At 40.9% G+C, this 25,170-nt stretch overlaps 1 protein-coding gene across 6 annotated transcripts in view; it reads left to right on the forward strand.

Annotated features, from left to right (window-relative positions):
• Nucleotides 1–34: 34 nt before the first annotated feature.
• The window catches only part of DROSHA (drosha ribonuclease III), a 120,920-nt gene continuing 95,784 nt past the window's right edge, over nucleotides 35–25,170 (forward strand). For 2 of the 6 annotated variants that reach the window (XM_058564291.1, XM_058564293.1), the window contains exons 1-9: nucleotides 35–150; nucleotides 1,224–1,350; nucleotides 3,164–3,229; nucleotides 6,032–6,865; nucleotides 11,009–11,101; nucleotides 16,604–16,714; nucleotides 16,946–17,177; nucleotides 20,259–20,400; nucleotides 22,542–22,696. In XM_058564291.1, the coding sequence (XP_058420274.1) occupies nucleotides 3,210–3,229; nucleotides 6,032–6,865; nucleotides 11,009–11,101; nucleotides 16,604–16,714; nucleotides 16,946–17,177; nucleotides 20,259–20,400; nucleotides 22,542–22,696 (1,587 nt within the window). In that variant the 5' untranslated portion in view covers nucleotides 35–150; nucleotides 1,224–1,350; nucleotides 3,164–3,209. Of the gene's footprint in view, nucleotides 151–283; nucleotides 492–1,223; nucleotides 1,351–3,163; nucleotides 3,230–6,031; nucleotides 6,866–11,008; nucleotides 11,102–16,603; nucleotides 16,715–16,945; nucleotides 17,178–20,258; nucleotides 20,401–22,541; nucleotides 22,697–25,170 lie in introns of those variants that run through there. The other 4 variants (XM_058564292.1, XM_058564296.1, XM_058564294.1 and 1 more) reach the window with 4 other exon arrangements.

Consider the following 25,170-nt stretch of genomic DNA (forward strand, 5'->3'; position numbering starts at 1 on the left):
TCTCTCCCGTAGTCCAGCTTTCTCAGGTTTGCTTTTTAATGGCCTCGGTTTCCTGTTCCGGAGGCGCGGGCGGTCCTACGCTCTTGGCGGCTGCAGTATAAGTCTGGTTTTACTCTGACGGCGACTTCACGGCCCGAGAGCCTTTTGTAGGTAAAAAGGGCACCTTGGGGGTGTTGGAAGAGGGAGTGTTTCCGAGCGTCTGGATTTAAACGGGGCTGGAGTCCGGGGCTGGGGCGACAGGCGCCTAGGAGTTAGCATTGGGGAGCCCCTCTTCAGATCGGCAGCTAAGGGCCAAAAAGCGACCCTAGGCCCAGATCCCGCAAATAAATAAAAGTGAAAAATGAGGCCTTTCATTCATTTGTGGAGCGCATGCGATGGTCCAGGCCTGAGGCCCAGCGGGTCTCCGAGGACAGCTTGCCGCGTGGGGCTCGCAGTCTGGCGGGAGATGCAAACAGGGAAACACGCAATTGTGGGTCAGTTGCGGGACGAAGGTGAGCGGCCTGCAGAGTCAACTGGGGGAAGGAGGGTGTTCTTAATAAACATGTAGTCACACTTTGCAACCTCTTGCTACATAGACTCATGTTCCTGGACGTGTAAACTATTCAAAACAGCTCCCTCGGTTTCCCTTCTTCCAAACAGCAACCTAGGAGTAGGCAGATGCAGAAAGTAATTACTTTTCCAGTTGCAGTGAATTCCTTGACTTCTGAATTAAAGTTTGCATCCACAACACAGCCTGACTATGCCTTTAATAGGTCAGTTTCATAATCAGTGTTTTCAGATATTTTGTCTCTAGAAAGATCCACGAGGATCTAGTAGTGAATGTTCAACTGTTAGACATGGTACGAGAGTGTTAGTGAACCTGACGGTTGCCCACCTCTAGGTACAGCACACTCCTTTCTGTTCCCCTAGACTCTGTGCATATCTCTTGTGTTTATTGCATTATATGATTTTTAAAAAAATGTATTTCTATGTGGATTCTGAGTTCCTTGAGTCCTGCAGGCTGTGTGTCTTACTCATCTTTGAGTCCACAGGGCCTGCAACAGAGCTCCACATGTAGAGGCTCATTAAACTTGCATGAATCAGTGAAAAGGCCTGTTTTTTGTCTGGTTTTAAAAGTGCAAATCTGTTGTGGATATATGTAGGAGGGAAATGTACAGTAGCAACATAGAAACATATACCATTGATGAGACAGTAAATATTTATTGACCACCTACTGTGTGCAGGATGCTCTACCAGGGGCTGTGAAGGATACAGAAATGACTGTGAGTCTACCCATGTCATCAAGGAGCTAATAATCTAGTGGAGGAGTTAGACCTGTGCACACATGGCTATAATATGAGGCGGTCTCTGGTAAGTGTTGTAAAAGAAGTAAGTACAGACTAAGAGCAAATGGAAGTAGAGGGAATGGGATTACTTCCTAAAGGGAACCAGGAAAGGCTTCACAGAAGAGGTGGCATTTGCCATAGGTAGATGGGGAGAAATTTGGTGGGCGAATTCATAGCGGATTTTAAGAGTGGGAGCAAAGAATAAGCTGAGTGGTAGTAGTTGGTATGTTAGGCACCTGGGAAAATCTGGGGTGGTACGTGCTTCATGGGGAAGGTAATGGAAAATAAGCCTGGAAGAAGTTGGGTTCAGATTGTAGAGGGCCTTAAATGCCAAGCATGGATTTTGAGTTTGATTCTGTTGGCAGTGAGTAGCCTGTGGTGGCAAGATTAGCTGTCTAGGCCCTAGGTTTATCATGAGGGCCTTGGACTGAATAATAATTGTTAATCAGATACTATTTGGTGCCTAGTATTTTTTTTTTTTGCTGAGGAAGATTCACCCTGAGCTAACATCTGTTGCAAATCTTCCTCTTTTTTTTTTTTGGTATGTGAGCCACTGCTGCAGCATGGCCACTGACAGACAAGTGGTGTAAGTCCGTGCCTGAGAACTGAATCTGGGCCGCCGAAGTGGAGTGAGCTGAACTTAACCACTAGGCCACCGGGGCTGGCCCTAGTGCCTACTATTTGTTATGCAAGTGATACAGCTAAATAATCTCAAATTATTTTCATGAGCCAATTGAAAATCTACCTTAAGCCTATTGGTAAAACTTTTCGTTAGACTTTAGGAAGATGCTTTACATTAAAGCTTTTTGCGCTTAATATTTATTTGAATTTTTTAAACATTTTGCTAAAGTTTAAGTATTTGGAATGTCATTTATGTTCACAACATTCTTCTATGGGGATTGCTGAGAATGAAAATCAAGGGTTACTATTGTGTTTACAAGATTAGAGTTATGTTTGAATGTGAATTCTGGTCTCACTGTGAAGGAAACTAGAGTATGGAGAGGGAGAGGAGAAATGATTTTTCCGTCAATCTTTTAGCAAATTAGAGATGGACTATGCCTAAGTTTTCCGTCTTTTTAGCTACTGATTGTTTTGAGTCAGCAAGACAAGTGTTAAGAACATCATCTTAAGGGGCCGGGCCCCATGGTGTGACAGTTGGGTGTGCGCGCTCCACTACTGGCGGCCCGGGTTCGGATCCCAGGCGTGCACTGATGCACCGCTTGTCCGGCAATGCTGAGGCCGCGTCCCACATACCGCAACTAGAAGGATGTGCAACTATGACATACAACTATCTACTGGGGCTTTGGGGAGAAAAAGGGAAAAAAAGGAGGAGGAGGATTGGCAATAGATGTTAGCTCAGGGCCGGTCTTCCTCAGCAAAAAGAGGAGGATTGGCATGGATGTTAGCTCAGGGCTGATCTCCCCCCACCCCACACACACAAGAACATCTTAAAAGTTAGTTGTAAGCTTTAATTCAGTTCACCATACTCTTAATTTTGTTAGTATGCTAAATGCATTGGAGAATGCAAAATCAGTGTTAAGATAATTGCGGAAATATTTTCTATCATTAAAAACACTTGGGGGCCGGCCCCGTGGCTTAGCGGTTAAGTGCGCGCGCTCCGCTGCTGGCGGCCTGGGTTGGGGTCCCGGGCGCGCACCGCCGCACCACTTCTCCGGCCATGCTGAGGCCGCGTCCCACATACAGCAACTAGAAGGATGTGCAGCTATGACATACAACTATCTACTGGGGCTTTGGGGGAAAAAATAAATTAAAAAAAACCAAAAAACAAAAACACTTGGGAAACATTTTATGTCTGTTTTACTCTTTCTGTCCTCTAGAGCTTATATTCTCTGTGGAAGATGTGACATACCCAGACAGTACGTCATGATGCAAGGCAGTACATGGTGAGTGGTGTAATGATGATGGCAGTAGTTTTGGGAGAACAGAGAGAGGAGCAAACACAGGCGCTGGGCCATAAAGGGTGGGAAGGATTTAGATATGTGAGGAGAGGGGGGAATGTTTTCATGTGGGCCATGTGTGTGGCCAGGAACCCAGACCAGAGCAGTTAGTGAGACATCCCGGAGTCCTGCCCGGATGGAGCATGCAGTTCTGAGGTGCAGGCCGACATTAAAGATGGAATTAGGTAATTAGTTGGTGAATTATAATTACAGGCATACCTTGTTTTTACTGCACTTCGCTTTATTGCGCTTCGCAGATATTGCATTTTTGACAAATTAAAGGTTTGTGGCAACCCTCCATTGAGCAAGTCTATTGGCGCCGTTTTTCCGACAGGCTCACTTTGTGTCTCTGTGTCACATCTTGTGATATTTCAAACTACTTCATTATTGTTATATTTGTTATGGTGATCTGGAATCATATGATCTTTGATGTTACTATTGTAATTATTTTGGGGTGCCATGAACCACACCCATATAAGACGGCAAACTTAATCAATAAATGTGTGTGTTCTGGCTGCTCCACTGGCTGGCCGTTCCCCATCTCTCGCCCTCTCCTTGGGCTTCCCTATTCCCTAAGACACAACAATATTGAAATTAGACCAATTAATAACCCTACAATGGCCTCTAAGTGTTCAAGTGAAAGGAAGAGTTGCACATCTCACTTTAGATCAAAAGCAAGAAATGATTAAGCTTAGTGAGAAAGGCATGTCGAAAGCTGAGATAGAATGAAAGCTAGGCCTCTTGTACCAAACAGTTAGCCAAGTTGTGAATGCAAAGGAAAAGTTCTTGAAGGAAATTGAAAGTTCTACTCCAGTGAACACATGAATGATAAGAAAGTGAAACAGCCTTATTGCTGATGTGGAGAAAGTTTTAGTGGTCTGGAGAGAAGAACAAACCAGTCACAACATTCCCTCAAGCGGAAAATGTTCATAAAATGCATTCTGTCACCTGCACTTCTCAAAGTCCCAGAAAAGTGCAACATAACTTGTATACGCACTAGGAAACCGAAAAATTCATGAGACTCGGTATTTGCTTTATTGCGGTAGGCTGAAGCTGAGCCTGCAATATCTCCGAGGCATGCCTGTATTGTAGGACCTACCAAGAAGAAGCGCAGAGTGTGTGAGAGCAGAGAACCTAACAAAGGCCTGGAGGGTGGTGATAATGGTTGTAGAAAGGCCAGCAAGAGTGTTATTATAGTAGCCAGGCAAGAGACGATGGTGTGAAGTGGATGAACTCAAGAAGTATTTATGAAGCTGAAGTGATAGGAATTTTAAAGTAAATTTTTAGCTAAAGGGGATAAGGGAGTGTATGAGAAGCCAGAGCTGGTGTATTGAATTAAGAATATGCAGATTGTGACCTGCTGAATGAGGGGGGAAAGCCACCCACGCGGGATCGGCAGGTAGCTCCCTTAACGCTTCGTTATAAGCATCTTTGCCATAGATATCTTTGCTGCAAAAGCATTTTTGCTGTTCACCAATTAGTTATGCAGCGAAAATGTTTGTCGCAAAGATGTTTACTGTGAAAATGTTTACAGCAAAACTACTGGACGCACCCTCAGCATCCGAGATCCCACTTTGGGGAAGTGAAACCTACAGGGTCATTTTGATTGAAGGTGCAGTTTCAGTATACCCACACAAAGGAAGCAGAGCCACAAGATTTATTACTTACAGAGATCCAGAAGCGAGGGGGCGCAGTGAGCCGGGGGAAGAGCAGTTCTCTGTCCCAGGTCACGGGTGAGCAGGAGATAGAGAGCAGGGTAGCAAGCACCCATTACGGTCATTTGCCACATAATGACATTTCGGTCCATGATGGTGATCCCATGAGACGAGTACCATATAGCCTAGGTGTGTAGTAGGCTATGCCATCTAGCTTTGTGTAAGTGCACTCTATGATGTTCGCACAGTGACAAAATCACCTAATGATGCATTTCTCAGAACTATCCTGTTGTTAAGTGATACTTGACTGTACTTATAAGGTGGTCGTGATGGAGGTCGCTAAGTTTTTCCAGGCTTAACTCTAAGTGGTTATTTTAAAAGGTGCACCGGGAAAAGCAAAGCAGGAACTTAATGGCGGGAATCCTCAACTCAGATTCTTATCTACATGTCCAGACTCTGGGTGTGAGCAGCGTTGTCATACTGTAAAATGCCTAGGCAGTAACTCAGAAAAACAAAAGTTGTTTTTCTCATCACGAGGGGGAAGAGTTGTCAGATAATTCCCTGGTGTATGACTTGAGGGCCAATAAATGGTATCATCTATTGAGATAGGAAACACTAAAAAAGGAGCGGGTGGGAAATCTTGCAGGGGAAGATCATTAATTCCTTTTAGGACATGTTATGTTGAATTTCTGGAGTCTGTGGAGTGGGGAGGAGGTGAAGACAGGAAGATGCTGGTGCACCTGTACAAAACGGGCTGACATGGTGAGGTCAAGATTTGGGGGCAACTTGAGCAAGGATGTGATAGCAAATGGTTGAACAATGGATTGTTGAATTCCTCCTTCTGGAGGTGGAGCAGCTGTCGGGAGGGACAAGGTCCAGGGACTGACCATGGCAGTGGGTTGGGTGGTGAGACGGGGAAGAGGAATTTATTGGCCCTGAAGAGTTTCAGATATTACAGAGAACTCAGATGGGTAGAATATTCCAGTGGTCTAAGGGGTCTATTAGTTGCTCTTGAAGATGGTCAGGCATTTGTGAAATCCTATTTACGTAGTGAGTTTTTTTTTCCCTTGTTTTTTTCTTTCCTCCAACAAAGTCATAGAATGTCGTTCCACCCAGGACGAGGGTGTCCCCGAGGGCGAGGAGGGCATGGAGCCAGACCTTCAGCACCAGCCTTCAGGCCCCAAAATCTGAGACTGCTTCACCCTCAGCAGCCTCCTGTGCAATATCAATATGAACCTCCAAGTGCCCCTTCCACCACGTTCTCGAACTCTCCAGCCCCCAATTTTCTGCCTCCACGACCAGACTTTGTACCCTTCCCTCCACCCATGCCTCCATCAGCACAAGGCCCTCTTCCCCCCTGCCCAATCCGGCCCCCCTTCCCCAACCACCAGATGAGGCCCCCATTCCCCGTGCCTCCTTGTTTTCCTCCCATGCCACCTCCGATGCCCTGTCCTAATAACCCTCCAGTCCCTGGAGCACCTCCTGGACAGGGCACTTTCCCCTTCATGCTGCCCCCTCCTTCCATGCCCCACCCTCCACCCCCTCCGGTCATGCCACAACAGGTCAATTATCAGTACCCTCCAGGGTACTCACACCACAATTTCCCACCTCCCAATTTTAATAGTTTCCAGAACAATCCCAGTTCTTTCCCACCCAGTGCTAGTAACAGCAGCAGTCCTCATTTTAGGCATCTCCCTCCATACCCACTCCCAAAGGCTCCCAGTGAGAGAAGGTCCCCTGAAAGGCTCAAGCACTACGATGATCACAGACACCGGGATCACAGTCACGGGCGAGGAGAGAGGCATCGGTCCCTGGATCGGCGGGAGCGAGGCCGAAGTCCTGACCGGAGAAGGCAAGACAGCCGCTACAGGTCAGATTACGAGCGAGGGAGAACGCCGTCCCGCCACCGGAGCTACGAGCGGAGCAGGTAAAGCACATGTGTGTTTCTTAATGAACTGCAGAGGCGCAGACACAGGCCGTTTCTTTGTATCAGCAAACCAAACCAAACCAAAGAGGTCCAGCAGTGCATTTCGATTTATAAAGGGAAAGAAAGCATGTTTGGGGCTGTTTTCAAGAGGAAGAGACAACTGACAAGTAAAGAAGTTGATGTCAGAAAAAGCCACTTTTGAGAAGCATTCCAAAATTATCAATGTAGTAGATTCATTTCAATGAGTGTAAGCTGATTACTCTGCATAATACAGTTGACATTTTAATGATGACCCAATGAAAGATCTTGTATTTTTGTGTGTTATCATATTTAATTAGGTTCAGTGTGATCATCGTATCAGGTTACAACACTTGCCTTCTTTTGGAACTGGTGACCTGTGTATGTTCTCAGCTAGGAATCAACCTAGTTAACAAGCAGAGCCTGCTTTCTGATTTTTAGAATAAGTGGAAGTTTATTGTACATTGTTGCCTTCTTGCTCTGTTTCCTTGTAAAATGAAATAATATTAGTTACACATTATCTTATAGTTTTCAAAATAGCTTTTAACCTGATTTTGTTATATTGAAACGTATTCCTACTGAAGAAAGTTATATTTATTTATTTATTTATTTATTTTTAAAGATTTTATTTATTTATTTTTTCCCCCAAAGCCCCAGTAGATAGTTGTATGTCATAGCTGCACATCCTTCTAGTTGCTGTATGTGGGGTGTGGCCTCAGCATGGCCGGAGAAGCGGTGCGTCGGTGCGCGCCCGGGATCTGAACCCGGGCCGCCAGCAGCAGAGCACGCGCACTTAACTGCTAAGCCACGGGGCCGGCCCAAGAAAGTTATATTTAAAAAATACTATTCCATTGCAGATTACATTTCTTTCTTTCAAAAGACCAGATAACTATATATAACAAGAGAGTAAGGTTTCCAGCAGGCGTTCTTAAACTGGGATTCATAGATGGCCTTCTAGAAATGCTCTGAAGTTATATGCAAAATTTTATGTGTATGTATGTTTTTCTATAAGTAAATTGGTAGCTCACAGCAGATTCTCAAAAGGTGGTGTGTCTCTTACCCCAAAAGTCTAAGAACCATTGGTTTAGGTGGAAAAATACAAATACACAGATAATGATTGTACTAATGTTTATTTGTACCTTCAGGGAACTCTTTATATTGATGAAGATTTGAGATTTCCTGGTTGCCAGGCTAGGAACGGTGCTTCTCATTCTGTCTGCTGTGGTTGTTTACCTTCATTGTCTTGTGGGACTTCTAAAACGTTTGAGCTCCCCAAACCAGACCACTTCATCACGTGGGTTGTAGAGAGCTGGTCTTGGCTTCTGTGTGATAAGTTCACTTCCTGGTTTCCATGTTTTTCTCATGACTGTTGGTGTGATTCTGAACATTTTGCCAGTAAATGGTAGTGGTCATTCTCACCTGAGGAGCGTGACTGGCCCTCAGAAGGTTTGGAAGGAAGATCCGTTGTTGTCTCTCCCTGATGCTCAGTGGAAGGTAGAAGGGAGCGTGTCTCCTGCAGAGACGGCTGGTTTCTGGTGGGCCAAAGCTGACTGACAGTCGGGGGACTTTCAAAGATCTTTTCAGCATGAATTACTGCTTCTAGTCAATTTTTTTCTTAATTATTCTGTGATGGACTAGTTGGCAGAGGGCTAGGATAGTTTGTTTTACAATTTTATGGTGAAAATCCAAACTGGGGAGAGTTTGTTAATAGTTTTCTTCAGACTTTAAAGTGAGTGTTAATAATCCTGTCTCTGGGGAAACATTTTGCTGCAAACTTTAAAATTCTATATAGCATGTTAAAAAATCTGTTTTGGAGTACTGTAGTTAGAGGAGTTTTTAGGGCTCTGCTGTAGAATCCTAAATTCTTCCATCTTGGCGTAAACTTGGAGTTATATGTTTGAAGAAACTCAGATATCCTGTAAAGTGAGGATCTCTATCAGTGAGTGAAACAAGTGCCAAAAGAGTTACATTAATCTCCATTATCCTGAAGCACAACTCCTTACTATGAAGGACCTACTTAGGCAGTTGGCTCGTCTTTCTAAATAGCCTTTATTTATATTGAAGTTGTTTTATAATGTTATACTTGGGACGTTTGTCCTGGAGCTGCCTTAGTGGCACAGCCACATTATAATCGGCTCCCTTGGAGGTCTTAGGTGGAAGATCAGTTATCTATCTTATGTGGAATACTTCTGTGAAATAAACATAGGGCACGCGAAGTCCTAGTATAACTTCTAGAGGTGTATTGGGGAAAACAAAAACTTCACAGATTTGTGCCTTAGGTTGTGTTAAGTTTATGTGGATTCTGTAGTCTGTGCTCTGACTGCTTCTCCCCTTGCTTCTGGGGGTAAGTCTGTTTATCCTTTTTCAAATTCTATCTTCCTTCTTTTTCTCCTCCTCCAAAATGTGGTTCAATAACAATAACTACAGGACTGTTTTAGGGCAAACTATTTCTAGAAAAGGTTTATGAAGAAGTGGATATGTGTATTTGTCATCATAAAAGCTCAAGGTTACCGTGCGAAATAGGAAAAGAAACAGCCGCAGATGCAGTGCACGGAGCACACTGTTTGCAGCGCGGTGAGAACAGTGCAGTGGCTTTGCGTGAGTCGTGCCACAGCACAATAGTCCCCATAGCTGTCCTGTTGACAGGACCATGTGTAGCCATTGGAGAGCCAGTATTATGTACCTAAGGAATACCTTAATGCTCGCAAACAAGGAAGAGTTTTTGGAAAAGTAACTCATGCATTGTTTTTCTTTCTTTACATGGGTTCATCATAGAGTGTTATTAATGTGATTTATATCCAAATTGGTCTTTTCAGTTCAGACCCACTCAGAAGTGCTGTTCTTGAATGCAGAATTCTAGTGCCTAGATGTTAAAAACAAACAAAGATTAGAAATATTCTCTAAATAGAATTTTTATTTGGAAGTTTGGGCAGTTATTCTTTTGAGCAGCCATGCCATTCATTACACATTACGTTGTATCTTCGACATGTGGTATTGCTCACTAGTTTCTGTAATTGGGATTTACTTCCTAAAAGTAAACTGTAAGTTTAGAAGTGTATCACATGAAGGATGTAGAATCCCAAACTCTGGCTGCTTTATTTTGGACAACTGGGGTATACCTGAGGATTGTGTGTGTGTCAGAGAATATTATTCAAAGAGTCTTTTTTGTGGAGGGGGGTGAGCTTTAAGTGAAAAAACAATTTTTGTTTTAGTATCTAAGCAGTTACTAATCTCTATCAGCTTCATAAGTTTTGATTTTGATGTATTGACATTTCTTCTATTTGGCTATAGGTTGGGGGATATTTTTGAATTCAGAAATTTTTGTAGTCTTCTTGCTGGACTCAGGCTAAATATAGCGTTTTTTTTTCTGTTCTAAGATTGGGTGGTTATTTCCCTTAGATTTAGTTCTGATTTAAACACACTAAAGTTCCGATTTTTGTTCCAGATCTTCATTGTACTTATTAGACTCAGAAGTTTTTTATTATTATTATTAAATGCTAGTTTTACATGGGAGTGTTTTAAAATCCCTCGTTCTGTTTTTACATTGGGTAAACTCAGCATCCCTGTTAGAGTTTTTTTCAGATGAAAATAGAATTTAAAGGTAAAGTGACTTACAGTCTTATGGCAGCTAGTGGTAGCTAGAACTGCAGCCCAGGCCTGTAATCTATAAGAGTTTAGAGCTCTTTCGTGATAGAACCTTGTCCTAATCTTTGCTATAAAAGCTTTAATTTGCATTTATTTTATGAATGAAGTTGAGAGTTTTCTAGAAATCAATAGGCAGTAGAATCCTTTAAAGTTTTCCCTGTAAGTTAAATAACCAAGGATTGGCTGATTGGAAGGTCTTGAGAGAAGATTATGATAAAATTCCCTTTGTTGCTTAGCATCAAGTTATGACTTCTTTCTTTAAAGAAAACAGCAAAAGATATCCAAGTTAGTTAACTTCTGTAAAGTGAAAAGCTCCTTTATCCTCTAATAAATGAAGGATGAATAAAAATGTCCCATAGAGAATAGTGCCTGAAAAATTCTTAGGTGAAGTCCATTTGTTTAGAAGATGAATTCAGTGAAAAGAGATGGTGTTTTTAAGTCTTTCTGTTGAAAACAGCTCTGTGTATTAATTCCTTTAAGAGAGCGGGAACGAGAGAGACACAGGCACCGGGACAGCCGAAGATCACCATCTCTGGAAAGGTCCTACAAAAAAGAGTATAAGAGATCTGGAAGGTAAGCAAGGAGTTGACACTGAAAGAAGTCATAGGATTATCTCCTTGAATTCAGATTTTGTGCTTGTGCGAAGTATCAGCCAAGTCTTCAAAATAGTCTGAGTCTGTCCAAAATGCCCTGTGAAAAGCTAATGCAGCCAGGAAATTAAAAATCTTTACTTTCAAGATGTATTGATTATGCACAAAGAAAAATCTTGGTAAATTTCCAAAAATTAGAAATTATATGGGCCACTTTTTCTGACCTCAATTGTTATAAAACTATGTGTAAATTATTCAAGTTTTTTAAAAAAAAAACTTGGAAATTCATTTATGCTCTTAAATTTACTTGTTTCAGAAAAAAAGAGCAAAACTGCAGTCACATTTTATTTAGAAAAGTGACATTGAGATTGCAATGAACCAAAACTTACAGGATGTAACCAGTTCTATATCAAGGAGTAAAATTCATGTTATTATATAATGGTAATTAAGAACAGCACTCTGGAATGTGGCAGATTTGGAATCATTTATTAGTTCTCCCAACTTTTTTCTTGAGCACAGTTGCCTAACCTTTTTAAGCCTCAATGTCTTTGTCTAAAGTAAGGACAGTTATACTTGCCTTATTGAGTGGTGAGGGGTCATTAAGATAATACGTGTAAAACACTCAGAACTGGGCCCAAAGTTAGTGTCAGATAAATGGTAACTGTATGTATAATTATCTGATCACTTGGCTGTAGAGATTGGTAGAGTATAAGAAAAGCAGAAAAAAGAATTTAAAGATAAAAGAAATTAATGAAATGGAAAACAGAACTATAGCAATATAACAATATTTGTAAATAGATGCAAGACTTCTTTGAAAGGTCATACAGGTTAGAAAGTGGCAAATCAAGAAAAGAAAAACATGCATTTCATTAGGTATAAGAAAGAGTGTATTATTATAGGAATGAATGAAATTTAAAAATGACAATACGTTGCTTATAAGTACAGATATTAAGAAATTAGAAAACTTAGATGTGGTGGGTTGGTTTCTAGGAAAGCAAAAATTACAAACTTTACACAAGAAACAGAAAATTTTAGTAGGCCAGTAACCGTGGGAAAAAATGAAAAAAGTTTAATTTGTACCGTCTTCAAAAAAGATTTAAACTGTTCTAGAACACTGAAGAAGACAGAAGGAAAGCTCAGCTCATGCTGTGATACCAGGAGAACCCAGATGGTGAAACCTAATCAATGAAAAGACAACTACAAGCAGTCTCGCTTATGAGTATGGATATAAAAATACTCGTTAGCATATTAGCAAGTTGTTTTCAGCAGTGTGTTAAAATAACAGAGTTTATTCCAAGATTGCATGGGTAGATAGGTTACTATTAGGAAATCTCTAACTAATTCTTTGCATCAGAATCTATAGAGTTATCTACCTGCCTATTCAGTATTTAAAATAAAACCGGCGTCCATTTAGGAGTAAAAACGTCAGTGAACAAAGAACATAAGCAGACTTTTTAAGTAAGATGCAGAACATTATCTCATGATGAACATGATGAGGCTGTCTCGGAAGAATCAAATTTAACGTGGAAACCTTACAGGCCTTCGCATACAAGTCAGAAAAAAGACAAGTAGGCCTCTTTGCCTATCGCTCTTCTCCGACATTGTGTAACTTAATCAGCAAGCAAATGAAAAACATTGTTTTCTTGTGTGTCCCAGGTATTGTCCTGGTGCAAGTGATATAGTTGTTAACAAGAGTACCCATTTTACAGAAATAAACCAGTTAAGTGCTGTGAGAAGTGCTTTTGATGGAACAATTACATCTTGTTCTGGGAACACAGCAATGAGAAACTCAGTCTAGGGTAGTCATAGAGAAATTGACATTTTACTGATACCTGAAGCATGTGTAGGAATGCATTAGGGAAGGGAGTGGTAGAGAAAGAGAGAAGAGCATGTGTGAAGGTTGCAGGGTGGAGAAATGCTCCGAGAGGGTCAAGCCTAGAGGTTGGGAAGTGAGTTTAGAAGGCTTTTGTAGTAGTCCATGAAAGAAAGAATTGTGCCTACACCAGGGCAATGACAGTGTAGTGGGGAAAGGTAGAGGTAACTGAGAGATATTTATGAGATAGAGTCTGCAGGACTTGATAACTGATCGTGAGGGAAGAAGAGTCAGCAGTCATCCCCTGAGATCTGGTTCCCCATTGAGGGTGAGTGAGGGGCACTAAGAAGGAGGCAAGAGGAGGAGTTCAATTTTGGGCATGTGGAGTTGAGAATCTGTGAGACAACCAAATGGAATTGTGTGGTAGTTAACTGGATATAGAGGTGTAAAGTTCAGAAAAGAGCTCCCAGCTGGAAATACTAAATGCCATGAAGTAGATGAGATTAACTAGGAAGAGTTTGTTCAGTGAGAAGGGGCCTGAGGAGGAGGAGAAGAAAGAGGAGATAAGGATAAGAAAAAAGCCAAGATACGGTGTTGGTGGACATCATTGAAGACCCATTTGAGGTTGATGATTTTTAATGTAGAGTGCTGGAAATCTCTTTGGTCTAGTTTCTTTTCCAGTGCCAAGTTGCTTGTGGAGAAGGCCAAGACTTGGATTCTGTGAGTTCTAACTAATGCAGTAGATGAGAAAATAAAAATTAGTGATGTAAATACTATAAAGGAGGAAAAGTCATCATAGTGTGATATAGCATATTGTTAAACAGTTTTGAGTTTGGATTTTGAAATTTGGAATGCCTGAGACACTTACCCAAAAAAGATGTTTAGCTCCTGTTTTGAAATGCCCCTTCTCAAAGTGTTAAAAAAAAGTAAAAAAAGAATACTACTTGATGTTCACAACAGACAACCCTGGCCATCCATCATTCAAGACACCTGCCTAAAGGGGCTGGGGTGAGGATGTCTTTTGCCCATGTTTCTTGATAATAGTAGTAAACATTTGGTGGGATTTTTAGTACATGTCAAACTGTCTGTGTCCAACAACCATATTGGCATTTGACTACCACTTACTAGCTTTGTGATATTGGGCAAGTGATGCAATTTCTAATTCTGGTATTTCTCTCCTTCCTCTGTAGGAGATGTTCATGTCTGCCTCATAGGATTCTTGTAAGGATTAAATATGAGTGTCAGCAAAGTGCCTAGCAGAGTGTCAGGCTCTCAGTAAGCACCAAAAACAAACAAACAAAACCACACCACTGGGAGCTGAGAGTTGCCAGTATTAGCTAATGGTATTATCAGGAAAATTCAAGAGGATCAGCTAAGAAACAATGAGAATTAACTCATGAAGTTGGGAGTTATAAAATAAACATACCCAAATTAATAGCCTTCCTAAATACCAGGAATACCTACTTGGATAATGTAAGGGGCAAACAAAATGTAGATTCACTATAGAAAATGTAAATTAATTAAAATTAAATATCTTAATAAATTTAAAAAATATATAGATTAGTGGGAAGAAAACTATAAATGTGGCTGGTGACAAAGAAAGTGATGTCAGTGAATGCTCTATTCCTATAGTGGAAGTGGAAGATAGTGTAAAAATACCATTTTTCTTCAAAATAATCTACAATTTTAATGTAACTTCAGTTGAAGTACTGGTTTTAGAACTTCATAATGATTCAAATTCTTCTTTGGAGTAGAAGTGAGAACAATGAAGGAAAATAATAATGGAGAGATACTTGCTCTAGTAGTATTAAAATATTGTATAAACACATAGTTAAAACACTTTGATATGGGTATAAATAGATCAGTGAAACAAATATTGAGCAATATTCAAGTATATGTAAAAATTTACACCTATCATAAATTTGTTTTTTCAAATCAGAGGAAAAACTGGTGTGGGGACAGTTGGTGAGCCATATGGAAGAAAAAACTGGAATTAGATCTGCCTTATATCTTGAAGAGATAGAGTAAAAAATTTTAATATTAAAAGTAACTTCAGAAAATATAAAATATTTATTTAACCTTGGGGTGGGATTCCAAGCATAACATTAAGGCAGGAAGCATAAAAAAAACCCTCTAGATTGGGCCATATAAAAGTTGTATGTAGACACAGAATTAAAAGGAAAACAAAAAAATGAAAAAGGTTACATTACATTTGACAGAAGAAGGGCGATTATCTTAATAAAAAACTCTTTCAGTAAGTAAAGACTACAATCCTAATTTAAAAATATTGACATAGCATGTGACTGGATGTTCATGAAAGAAGTGAACATGAGATGTGTCATTTCAGTAGTGATAAAAAATTGCAAGTTAAAATAAATGAGATACTTTTTCCATCAGAATGGCAAAGATTAAAAACAATCATGTTGACAGGATATGTGGAAATGGAAACTTGTAGATGGTTTTGATTGGTCTAAACTGGTACTGCCTATCTATAGAGAAGCCTTACAAAAAGTACACATTCTTTGTGTGAAATAATCTGATAAGTGTGCAAAGAACAAAAATATGTTCATGGTAACATTGTTTATGATGGCAAAAAAAATGGTAACGACCTAAGTGTGATTAGATTTGTTAAATTATGGTATATACATATAAAAGAATAATATGCACTTATTAAAAATGGGTTCAGATATAGAGTTCAGATATAGTATTGAAATAAAAAGATGTTTCTGATTTACTATTGAGTGACAAGGGCAGGCTGTAGAGTTCCTTTTTTGTTAAAAGGTGTATAGTTTTATATATATTTGTATATCTATATGTTTTAACATATTTGTGACATGCAGTGGTTCTCTCTGGTGTTATGGGTGATTTTTGTTTTATTTTTGTTAATGCTTTATTATTTTTTTACAGTGAATGTATATACATTTGACTTTATAGTAACTTTTTTTCTCGTAACAAAACTAATGATGTACGTTGTAATATTTAGAAGTTAATCAATAAGTAATCAATATATATAATCTTTCTAATCACTCCCCCCTTCCCTCCAGTATATACAATGTAGACACTCACACTTTGATTTTCGTAAAATCAGAAGTTAGTGGTAGAGTTGATGGGAAGAGTTAATTTGTGACTTTGATCTGGATGTAAACTTTCTTGGATAGTAGTAACCTTGTTAGTGGAGCTGCAGAGGCTGCCAGCATAACACTAATAAAGCAGTTACTCTCCTTGGCTGGATTCTCAAGGTCTGTAGGGCTCCATCTAAATTTCTTGGGCTTAAATTAAAATCTGTCCTATAGGTTTTTCCCTCCAAGCACATCCATAAGATGTGCCTTTGCATATTTTGAGCCCCAGAAATTCAGGGAGATAGAGTTTTTATCCTTTTTAATTGAGTTAATATTAGTATTTGTGGGGATCATAATTAAGCAAAGTGGCTGTTCACTAAGTAGTAATACCCAAGTGTGGGCTTCCAGAGATATGGTTAGGGAAGATGTAAATGGTTCACTCTTGCATTATGGTCCTCAGGCTAAATTTATGGACAAGTTGAGACCATGTTTTGTGAAGCCTTTTTTTTCTTGGCAAAGCAAGATGTGGAAGATTCAAAGCTAGCATTTTCATGGCTGAAATTGTATATATGTGGAGATTTCCAAATATTTCCCAAGTATCTTTCTTTTCTAGGAGTTATGGTTTACCGATTGTTCCTGAACCTCCTGGATGCACACCAGAATTACCTGGGGAGATTATTAAAAATACAGATTCTTGGGCCCCACCCCTGGAGACTGTGAATCAGTAAGTAGATCTGGGGTAGGGCCTGGGAATTTGTATTTTTAAACAAGTAACTTCAGGTGATTCTGATGCCACCAGACTGGTGTTTGGGAGTGACTGGGTTAACAAAAGTAAATATGGTGGTTTGGCATGGCATTTTAATTTTAGGTGAAAAATGAACTAAACAGGTGAAATAGAATAGTTTTGCAACGGAAGAACGTTTTAATAATTAGCCTCCTTCACCCCCTTTTGAAGTCGCTCCCCAAGTAGGGAGAAGAAGAGAGCTCGTTGGGAGGAAGAAAAAGACAGATGGAGTGACACCCAGAGCTCTGGCAAAGAGAAGAATTATACCTCAATCAAGGAAAAAGAACCAGAGGAGATGCCGCCTGACAAAAATGAGGAGGAGGAAGAAGAACTTCTTAAGCCTGTGTGGATTCGATGTACCCACTCAGAAAACTACTACTCCAGTGACCCCATGGATCAGGTGGTAGGTCTGAAGTAGGAGAGGAGCTAGAGACCAGGGTTTCTCGACCTTGGCACTGTTGGCATTTTGGGCCAGATAATTCTTTGTGGTGGGGCCTGCCCTGTGCGTCGCAGAATGTTGTGCAGCATCTCTGGGCTCTATGCACTGGATGCCAGTAGAACCCCTCCCCAGTTGTGATAACCAAAGCTGTCTTCAGACATTGCCAAATGTCCCCTGGAGACCCCGCCCCGTTGAGAACTACTGCTATAGACAAAAGCTGTTTTACAAAGCCAAAGGCGAGGTAGATTAATTGAAGCATCTGTTCATTCTGCATTTTTTATGATACTGCTAGTCTTGATACTGGTGATTTTGTAAGCTCTCACTCATAACTACTTTATGCACTTTGTGGTATGTATGTATGTACGTACGTATGTACATATGTACGTACGTATGTATGTGTGTGTGTTTCCCCCAAAATGGGAAATAAAGAAGAATTTGAGTTTGTCTCTTAGAAGTCTAACCTTGACCAAAGATAACCATAGGAAGTGTCCCATGCGAATTGGCTGGTTTTGTGGAATGGCAGGTATCGTCACCTTTAATGGGCTCTTGAGAGATTCAGCGTACGTGCTGCTCCAAATGGGGCTCCTGGGGCGCGGCAGCCTGCACTCTCGTTGCCGTGGTGGTAGACTCCACGACCTCCTTTATATGCCCGCTTCTCTTTTCCTTTCCTTTCTTCTATCTCCATTTTTTTTTTTGGTCACTCTCACTTTTCACTCTCTTTCTCCCAATAGGTGTTGTGCCTCCATCCTGTTAATTTAGGGATATTTGCCACAAGGTAGATACACAGTAATGTTCATTGATTAAATGAATGAGTGAAGGAATGAATATCTACAGATTGAGGACATAAGAGGTTGGAGATGTTAGATTTAGTGCATGGAGTTAGATAAGAGAGCGTTCTGTTGTTTGGAATTTTGTGAAAATAGCTTCTACTGGGACTGGACCCTTACCTATGGGGAACTTGAAAGGAGATTTGTCTTTGGAAAAAAGGGTCTTGCTTGATAAATTAGAGTCGGGTTTTAAGTCATAGTTCATTTGATACGGGGAAAGGAAAGCTCACATACAAAACACTTTTATGGTGCCGGAGCTTTACTCCATGCTTCTCATATTATCTTATTTACTCCTCAAAACATCCCTGGAAAGAAGCTATCTGTCAGTTAGGAATGCTGCTGTAAGTAGTAATACCTGACTAGTGGTGACTTAAACGAGCCAGGTTTATTTTTCTCAACCAGACGTCTGGAGAGAGGTGGCGGCTGGTGTTCGTTTAGAGGCTCAGTGATGGCAGGGCTCTAGGTTGGCGTCTGCTGTCTTCTAGAGCCTCCACCACGATTGCAGGATGACCACAGCAGCTCCAGACATCGCGCCCTTATACTCCTCTGTCCAGACACCACCCCAGAGCTCCAATGGGTCTTTTCTTCCATACTTGCACCAGAACTTCATCATATGTCTTCCCCAGGGATTCATTTTCTATCGCTGCCATAACAAATTTCCACAAACTTCATGGCTTAAAACAACACACATTTATCATCTCACAGTTCTGTCGGTCAGAAGTCAAACTTGGGTCTCACTGGCCAGGTCAAGATGTCAGCAGGGCTGCGTTTCTTTCTGGAGAGAATCTGTTTTCTTGCTCCTTCAGGTTGATGGCAGAGTTCACTTCCTTGTGGCTATAGGATGGAGGTCCTTGCTTCTTTGCTGGCTGGCAGGTATCGGCTGTTTCCAGTTTATAGAGGCCATGTGCATTCCTTGGCTTATGGACCCCTTCGTTCGTCTTCAAAACCGGCAGCGCAGGTCGAATCCCTCTTCTGCTTTGAACATCTGCTGCTTCTTCTGTTACACTTCTGACTCCCATTGAGAAAGATTCTTTGCTTTTAAGGGCTAATGTTAGATTGGGCCCACCCAGATAATCCAGGATCTCCTCATCTCAAATTATGTAATCTTAATCCCATCTGCAAACTCCTTTCTGCCATGTAAGGTAACATATTTAGTTTCCGGGGATTAGGACAGGAACATCTTTGGGGGTGCGAGGGACTGTGGCTCAGCCTACCTTCCCTGAGATCAGGAGTTCTCTGCCCCAGATCTGACGGGAATCATGGTTCTGTTAGCAAGGAAGAAGGAGAGGATGACTGCTATAGATATTGTTATTCTTAAAACAACAAAGTTGAAGACTTTGAGGTTCAGAGAGTTTAAACAGGCAGAGGTTTTTTCTTCCCTCTTACATTTTTATGGGTGTATTAAAACTCCAGTGTAGAAGGAAGGCTGGTACACCGGAAGCCCAACATTTGCCTTTGCGTTTTGTCATCTGGTGCAGAGACGTGGTAAGAATGTCCGAGTTACCCCGGCCTCACCAGTGTCAGTAATGAGGTGAGGCTGAGGAGAAGCAGTTACCCTCTTTTGGGATAACTGCAGATTTTATGATTTGTTTTAATTTTCTTTTTATATCTGAAAGGTCTGATCCTTACATTTTGAAAATTACTAAGTCAAAGAGTGTGGACATTTAAAGCAATTTCCAACCTAGGAAGAGAGTATGGAAAAGTGGAGAACTAGGAATGCATCGCAGAACCCCATGTTTGTGTGTGTGTGTGTGTGTGTGTGTGTGTGTGTGTATCCCTGTGTTAGTGGGGTGTATATGTGGGGGGGGATGTATAGGATATTTCTTTTTGATTATTGGGTTGATATGGAAGATAGACTATCAGTGATTTTCAGTAGGGGAATGTATGCTCCCTAGGGGGGTGTCAGGTATCATGAATTCTCAGGGGGTCATGATTTTTTTTTTTTTTGGTCATATCAAAAGGGCATAGATGAACAGTGCTAATGTTTCTGAATGTTGGCAAAGTGCATTTTCCTGAGGACTGTGTCTGGCATAAATGTATGTGTGATTCAGAGCATCATTGCTAGTGTTGGGTATTTTGTTTTTAAATGTTTGTTAAATTGAGGGTTGAAAAATGGCATCTTGCTGTTATAAATCTTTGATTACTTGTGAGGTCTTATGTCTGTTTGGTATGACTATTATTAATATAGTTCCTAATATTGATCCTTTATTTTTCAAAGGGAGATTCTACTGTAGTTGGAACAAGTAGGCTCCGTGACTTATATGACAAATTTGAGGAAGAGTTGGGGAGCAGGCAAGAAAAAGCCAAAGCTGCTAGACCTCCATGGGAGCCTCCCAAGACGAAGCTAGATGAAGATTTAGGTGAGTCAGAAGTTACTAGACCCAGACCCTGTGGTCTTTTATCATTACTTAATCCTGGACTTTTGGGACGTGTGCTTGAGAGTCCCAAATTGGAATTTCCTCTTTTTCATTTTATTTTCCTTAATTACAGTCAGCAAAATACATAGCAATGAACGTTCTTTTTGATCTCATTTTTCCTTGGTTACATTCAGCAGAATACATAAGAGATCTCGTTTGCCAGGCATGCTAACAATTGTGTCCCTTGTAGAATTGTCCAGTCTTAGAATTAGAAGGGACCATAGTCCAGCCTCCCGCCAATAGCAGGAGCCGTTCCTTGTGCCTTGTGGCTCTGACGGGCAGGCATCCCTCTGTGGCCCTCTCCGCTGCCAGGGTGTTCCTGGTTTCATGAGGAAAAGTCAGCTATAGCCCAGCTCTGTTTGGAGATGGCTCTCTACTCACTTAGATAGTTTCCATAACTTTCTCATATGGTAGTCTGTTTTTTCACATGTGTATTCTGAGGTTCCAAGTAGATGCTGAGATCTTTGAGGATAAAAACTGCTTTTTACCACTTTGTGTCCTTAGCGCCTAACAGAATGCCATGCACAGATGAGACAGTCAGTATGCCTTTTCCAGCGTGTTCTCTGGCTCTCATCGGCCCACCCTCATTATGTCTCCCATGCTGAGAGGCAGTATCCATGGTGGGTAAAAGCACTGACTGCACCAGCCAGCATGGGTTTGAATCCCTGCTCCACCACTAGATAGGTGATTTAGTCTTTCCATGCCTCACTTTTCTCATCTGTAAAAGATGGGGATGACAGGAGCATCTGTCTCGTGTAGTATATGGAAAATACGACTGTGTAAGGGCTGGGTTTTATCACTGTGCTGTACTACATTAATCTCTTGGATTAATCTAAGTTCTAGGTTTGTTTTTTTAATTGTGATAAAATACACGTAACACACAAAAAAAGTTGAACCTCTTGTAGGTGTACAGTTCAGTAGTGTTAAGTGCATTCACGTTGTTGTGCAATCTCCAGAACTCTTTTCATCTTGCTAAACTGAAACTGTACCCATTAAACAACAACTCCCCAATACCCTTCTCCCAGCCCTTGGCAGCCACCATTCTACTTTCTGTCTCTAGGAATTTGGCTGCTCTGGGTACTTCATATAAATAGAATCACTCAGTATTTGTCTTTTTGACTGGCTTATTTCACTTAGCATAATTCTTGGTCTGTTTTTATCCAGTCACCTCCAAGGACTAAAATCCTCTATTGTTACTATTGAGAGGAAAAAATCTAAAATCCTCAGTCCGGCATTCAAAGCCTTCAGTCTGGCATTTATAACACTTCAAGCTGTCACCTCCCCGTGTTTTTCTGTGGGGCCTTTGCTCCAGCCAGAGTCCACCCACGCTCTTGCCTCCATGCTTTTGCCTGCGCTGCTCCCTCTGCATCCCTTTCTCCTGCCTCCTCCTCATGAGCCTACCCCCAGCCCACCTCCGTTCTGGGTCACACGCACCCCTTCCAGGAAATTGGCAGTGACCTTTCTGGATCAGGGTGGACATGTCCTTTTCTGAATTGGTGCCCCTTTTCTATTTTATTTTATTTATTTACTTTTTTGCTGAGGAAGATTCGCTCTGAGCTAATGCCTGTCACCAACCTTCTTTTTGCTTGAGGAAGATTCGCCCTGAGCTAACATCTGTGCCAATCTTCCTCTACTTTATATGTGGGTTGCTGCCACAGCATGGCTGCTGATGAGTGGTGTAGGTCGGCACCCAGGAACTGAACCCGGGCTGCCAAAGTGGAGTGTGCCGAACTTAACCACTAGGCCACAGGGCCAGCCCCTTGCTGCCTCTTTTTAAATGTGAAACCCCATACTACTACTGTGGTTTGCATTCTCTGGTCTTGTTCATTAAGCCTTTCTCTGTAAAAATCTTTGTTTTCTTTGCTTCCCCAACTGGATTGTGACTTAGCATTACGGGCTGTGTTACTTGTCATGGTCCTGCATATTAGCAGTGTCCTTGGTGGGGAGTAAGTACTCAGAGATTTGCTGAAAGAATAAACACCTGTGCTTACATTTAGGTTTTCAGTCGTTTGGAAGTCTCTGTGTATAACCACCTGGTGCATTTGTTCAACTTCTCTCCCTGTTTTTCTCCTAACCGCTGTTAGAGAGTTCCAGTGAATCTGAGTGTGAGTCCGACGAGGACAGCACCTGTTCTAGCAGCTCAGACTCTGAAGTTTTTGACGTCATTGCAGAAATCAAACGCAAAAAGGCCCATCCTGACCGGCTTCACGATGAACTGTGGTACAATGACCCAGGCCAGGTGAGCACGTGTTTATGTTCTCGCTATGAAGCCTGCAAACCCACACATCACATTTATGACTCCAGGCTCGGAAGGTGCATGTTGGTTGGTATTGAAACTGATTTTTACTCTCAGGTTGTGTGTCATTCTTCAGAGCTTATTTCTTTTCAGCTTCCAAGTTCAGCTCCAAAGCATAAGCACCAGAGCAACTGTTCCTTGAATCATATTTGAGGATGCTTGTAAATTCTGTGTTAGGGAGCAGGATAATGGCGTTGCCTCATTGAGCTTGTAGATAAGGAAGGAGACAAACAGTAAGACGAGGGAGAGAGCACTTGTAGGTCTTTTTTTTTTGGTGAGGAAGATTAGCCCTGAGATAACATCTGTTGCCAATCCTCCTCTTTTTGCTTAGGAAGATTGGCCCTGGGCTAACATCTATGCCCATCTTCCTCTACTTTATATTTGGGACACCTGCCTCAACATGGCTTGATTAGCGGTGCCTAGGTCTGCGCCCGGGATCCGACCCTGTGAACCCTAGGCTGCTGAAGCGGAGCACGTGAACTTCATCACCATGCCACTGGGCCGGCCCCTGTAGGTCTTTTTAAAAGCAGTTCATCTGGAAGATATCTTGCAGCCATATAGTAAACAATGTCTTCAGTCCTATAAGACTTCATATTTCTTAGTTGGTAATAGTCACGATTCTTTGTAACTTATCTTTCTTGTCAAGCATGTTTGAGCTATTGATGTCAAAGCTAGACAGTCATTTTTATTTTTACTTACTGTTTTATTATGAAGTAATACATAATACAAAATAGTATCTTTGTAAAAGATCTGGATTTTCCAAATATACAGTACATACAAAAATAGTATCTTTAATGCATTTGAAGTTATTAAGCATAATAAAATATATACCTGTAAAAAGATGATTTAAAATTTATATTTTGTAAATAAATTGATACCATTCTATATTAATTTGAATTCTTTTCTCCTGGTTCTTGTTAGATGACAGCTATCTAAATTTTTTTTTCTTGATAAAATTAATATAGTTAGAATGCCTGACCGAAGTGCACTTTGCTTTCTTGGAATTGAGTAGAAATGTTTGCAAATTGTCAGTGCATTTTGAAACTTACTTTGATATATTAATCATGTATATGACCTCTTTAAACAGCTTTAGTGAGTTATATTCATGTACCATACAATTTACACACTTAAAATGTATAATTCGATATTTTTTAGTATATTCACAGGATTGTACAACCATCATGACTATCTAATTTTAGAGCGTTTTCATCTCCCCCAAAAGAAATCCTGTGTCCATCAGTAGTAACTCCCTTTCCCTGTATGTGGTCTTTCTAAGGGACTGTTGTTGTTCTAGCAAGAAGCCTATCCCTTGGTTTCTGAGGTTTCTTATTCCTATCGGAGTTTTACCAGGGCCTTCTGTCTAGTTTCACCATTTGGTTTTGTGTCCTCTGTACAGTTGAGCCTTATAAAGGGCAGAGCTGCATCGGGGCAAGTGGGAATGTAAGATGTCCGTCTGCTTCCCTGGAAATCAGTGAGCGCTAAGTGATTTTCCCCTTTTTTTCCATCACAACAAGTTGTGACCAGCATTAGGAGTGTGTTGTGACTTTTGAGGCAATGCCATCACATCTCTGTTTGCCAGCTGTTCCTTTGGATAATATCTTAACAAGGTAGATTTTTAGGTAGCAATGTTTTTTCCTCTGCTGCACCACCTGGAGCTTTAGATTTCCCAAAAGGATAAAGTTAGTTATGGTTTTTCACTTTAATATTTCTTTTCAAAGTTTTATTGAGATATTTTCATTGGACACGATGAGTTAGAAATCCCTAGAACTTTAAAGAAGTATGTGTGTGTATATATATAAATTATATATGTGTTGTAATATGTGTTATATAAATATATATTTTTTAATTAATACAAAGAGAGTGAGACATGGAGCTCCACTTTCCCATTCTCCATGCTGTGGTCTTCTTTTTGATTCACGATTACCATTTATATTAAATAAACTCATGAAACTGGCTTTTAAGGCCATTTAAGATTTTGACCTCAGTTCTGCTTCTTTGGTCTTCTCGCTCACATAAATGATCCATTCCATTTAGCTGGGTCTCATGGCCCTGGAGCATAAAAAGCTTTCTTCCTTCTCTCTTTCTTATGCTGGTGTCTCGTGTAGAATAGCCATCTTCTTTTTCTGTCGTCTTCAGCCCTTCACATTTCATCTCTTTGAAGCTGGTGGTATCTCCATCTGGGCTGTTTTTTTTCCTTTTTCTTTAAAATTGCTAAGTATATCATATGTATTCTTATATTCCTCGAGGACATGGATGCTGAGCTATTTATCACCCTCACTCCCCCATAATGCTTAGCAGTCATCTTTCTATCCAAGAAGCATGCAGGAATTATTCACTTATTGAATCGTGTGGGTGGAGTTTATGACAGTAAAATGAATTCAGGTGAAAAAAACAGACATAGGCTCACCTAATTAGTG

This window comes from Diceros bicornis, chromosome 20 (assembly GCF_020826845.1).
Source record: "Diceros bicornis minor isolate mBicDic1 chromosome 20, mDicBic1.mat.cur, whole genome shotgun sequence".
NCBI classification, from domain to species: domain Eukaryota; kingdom Metazoa; phylum Chordata; class Mammalia; order Perissodactyla; family Rhinocerotidae; genus Diceros; species Diceros bicornis.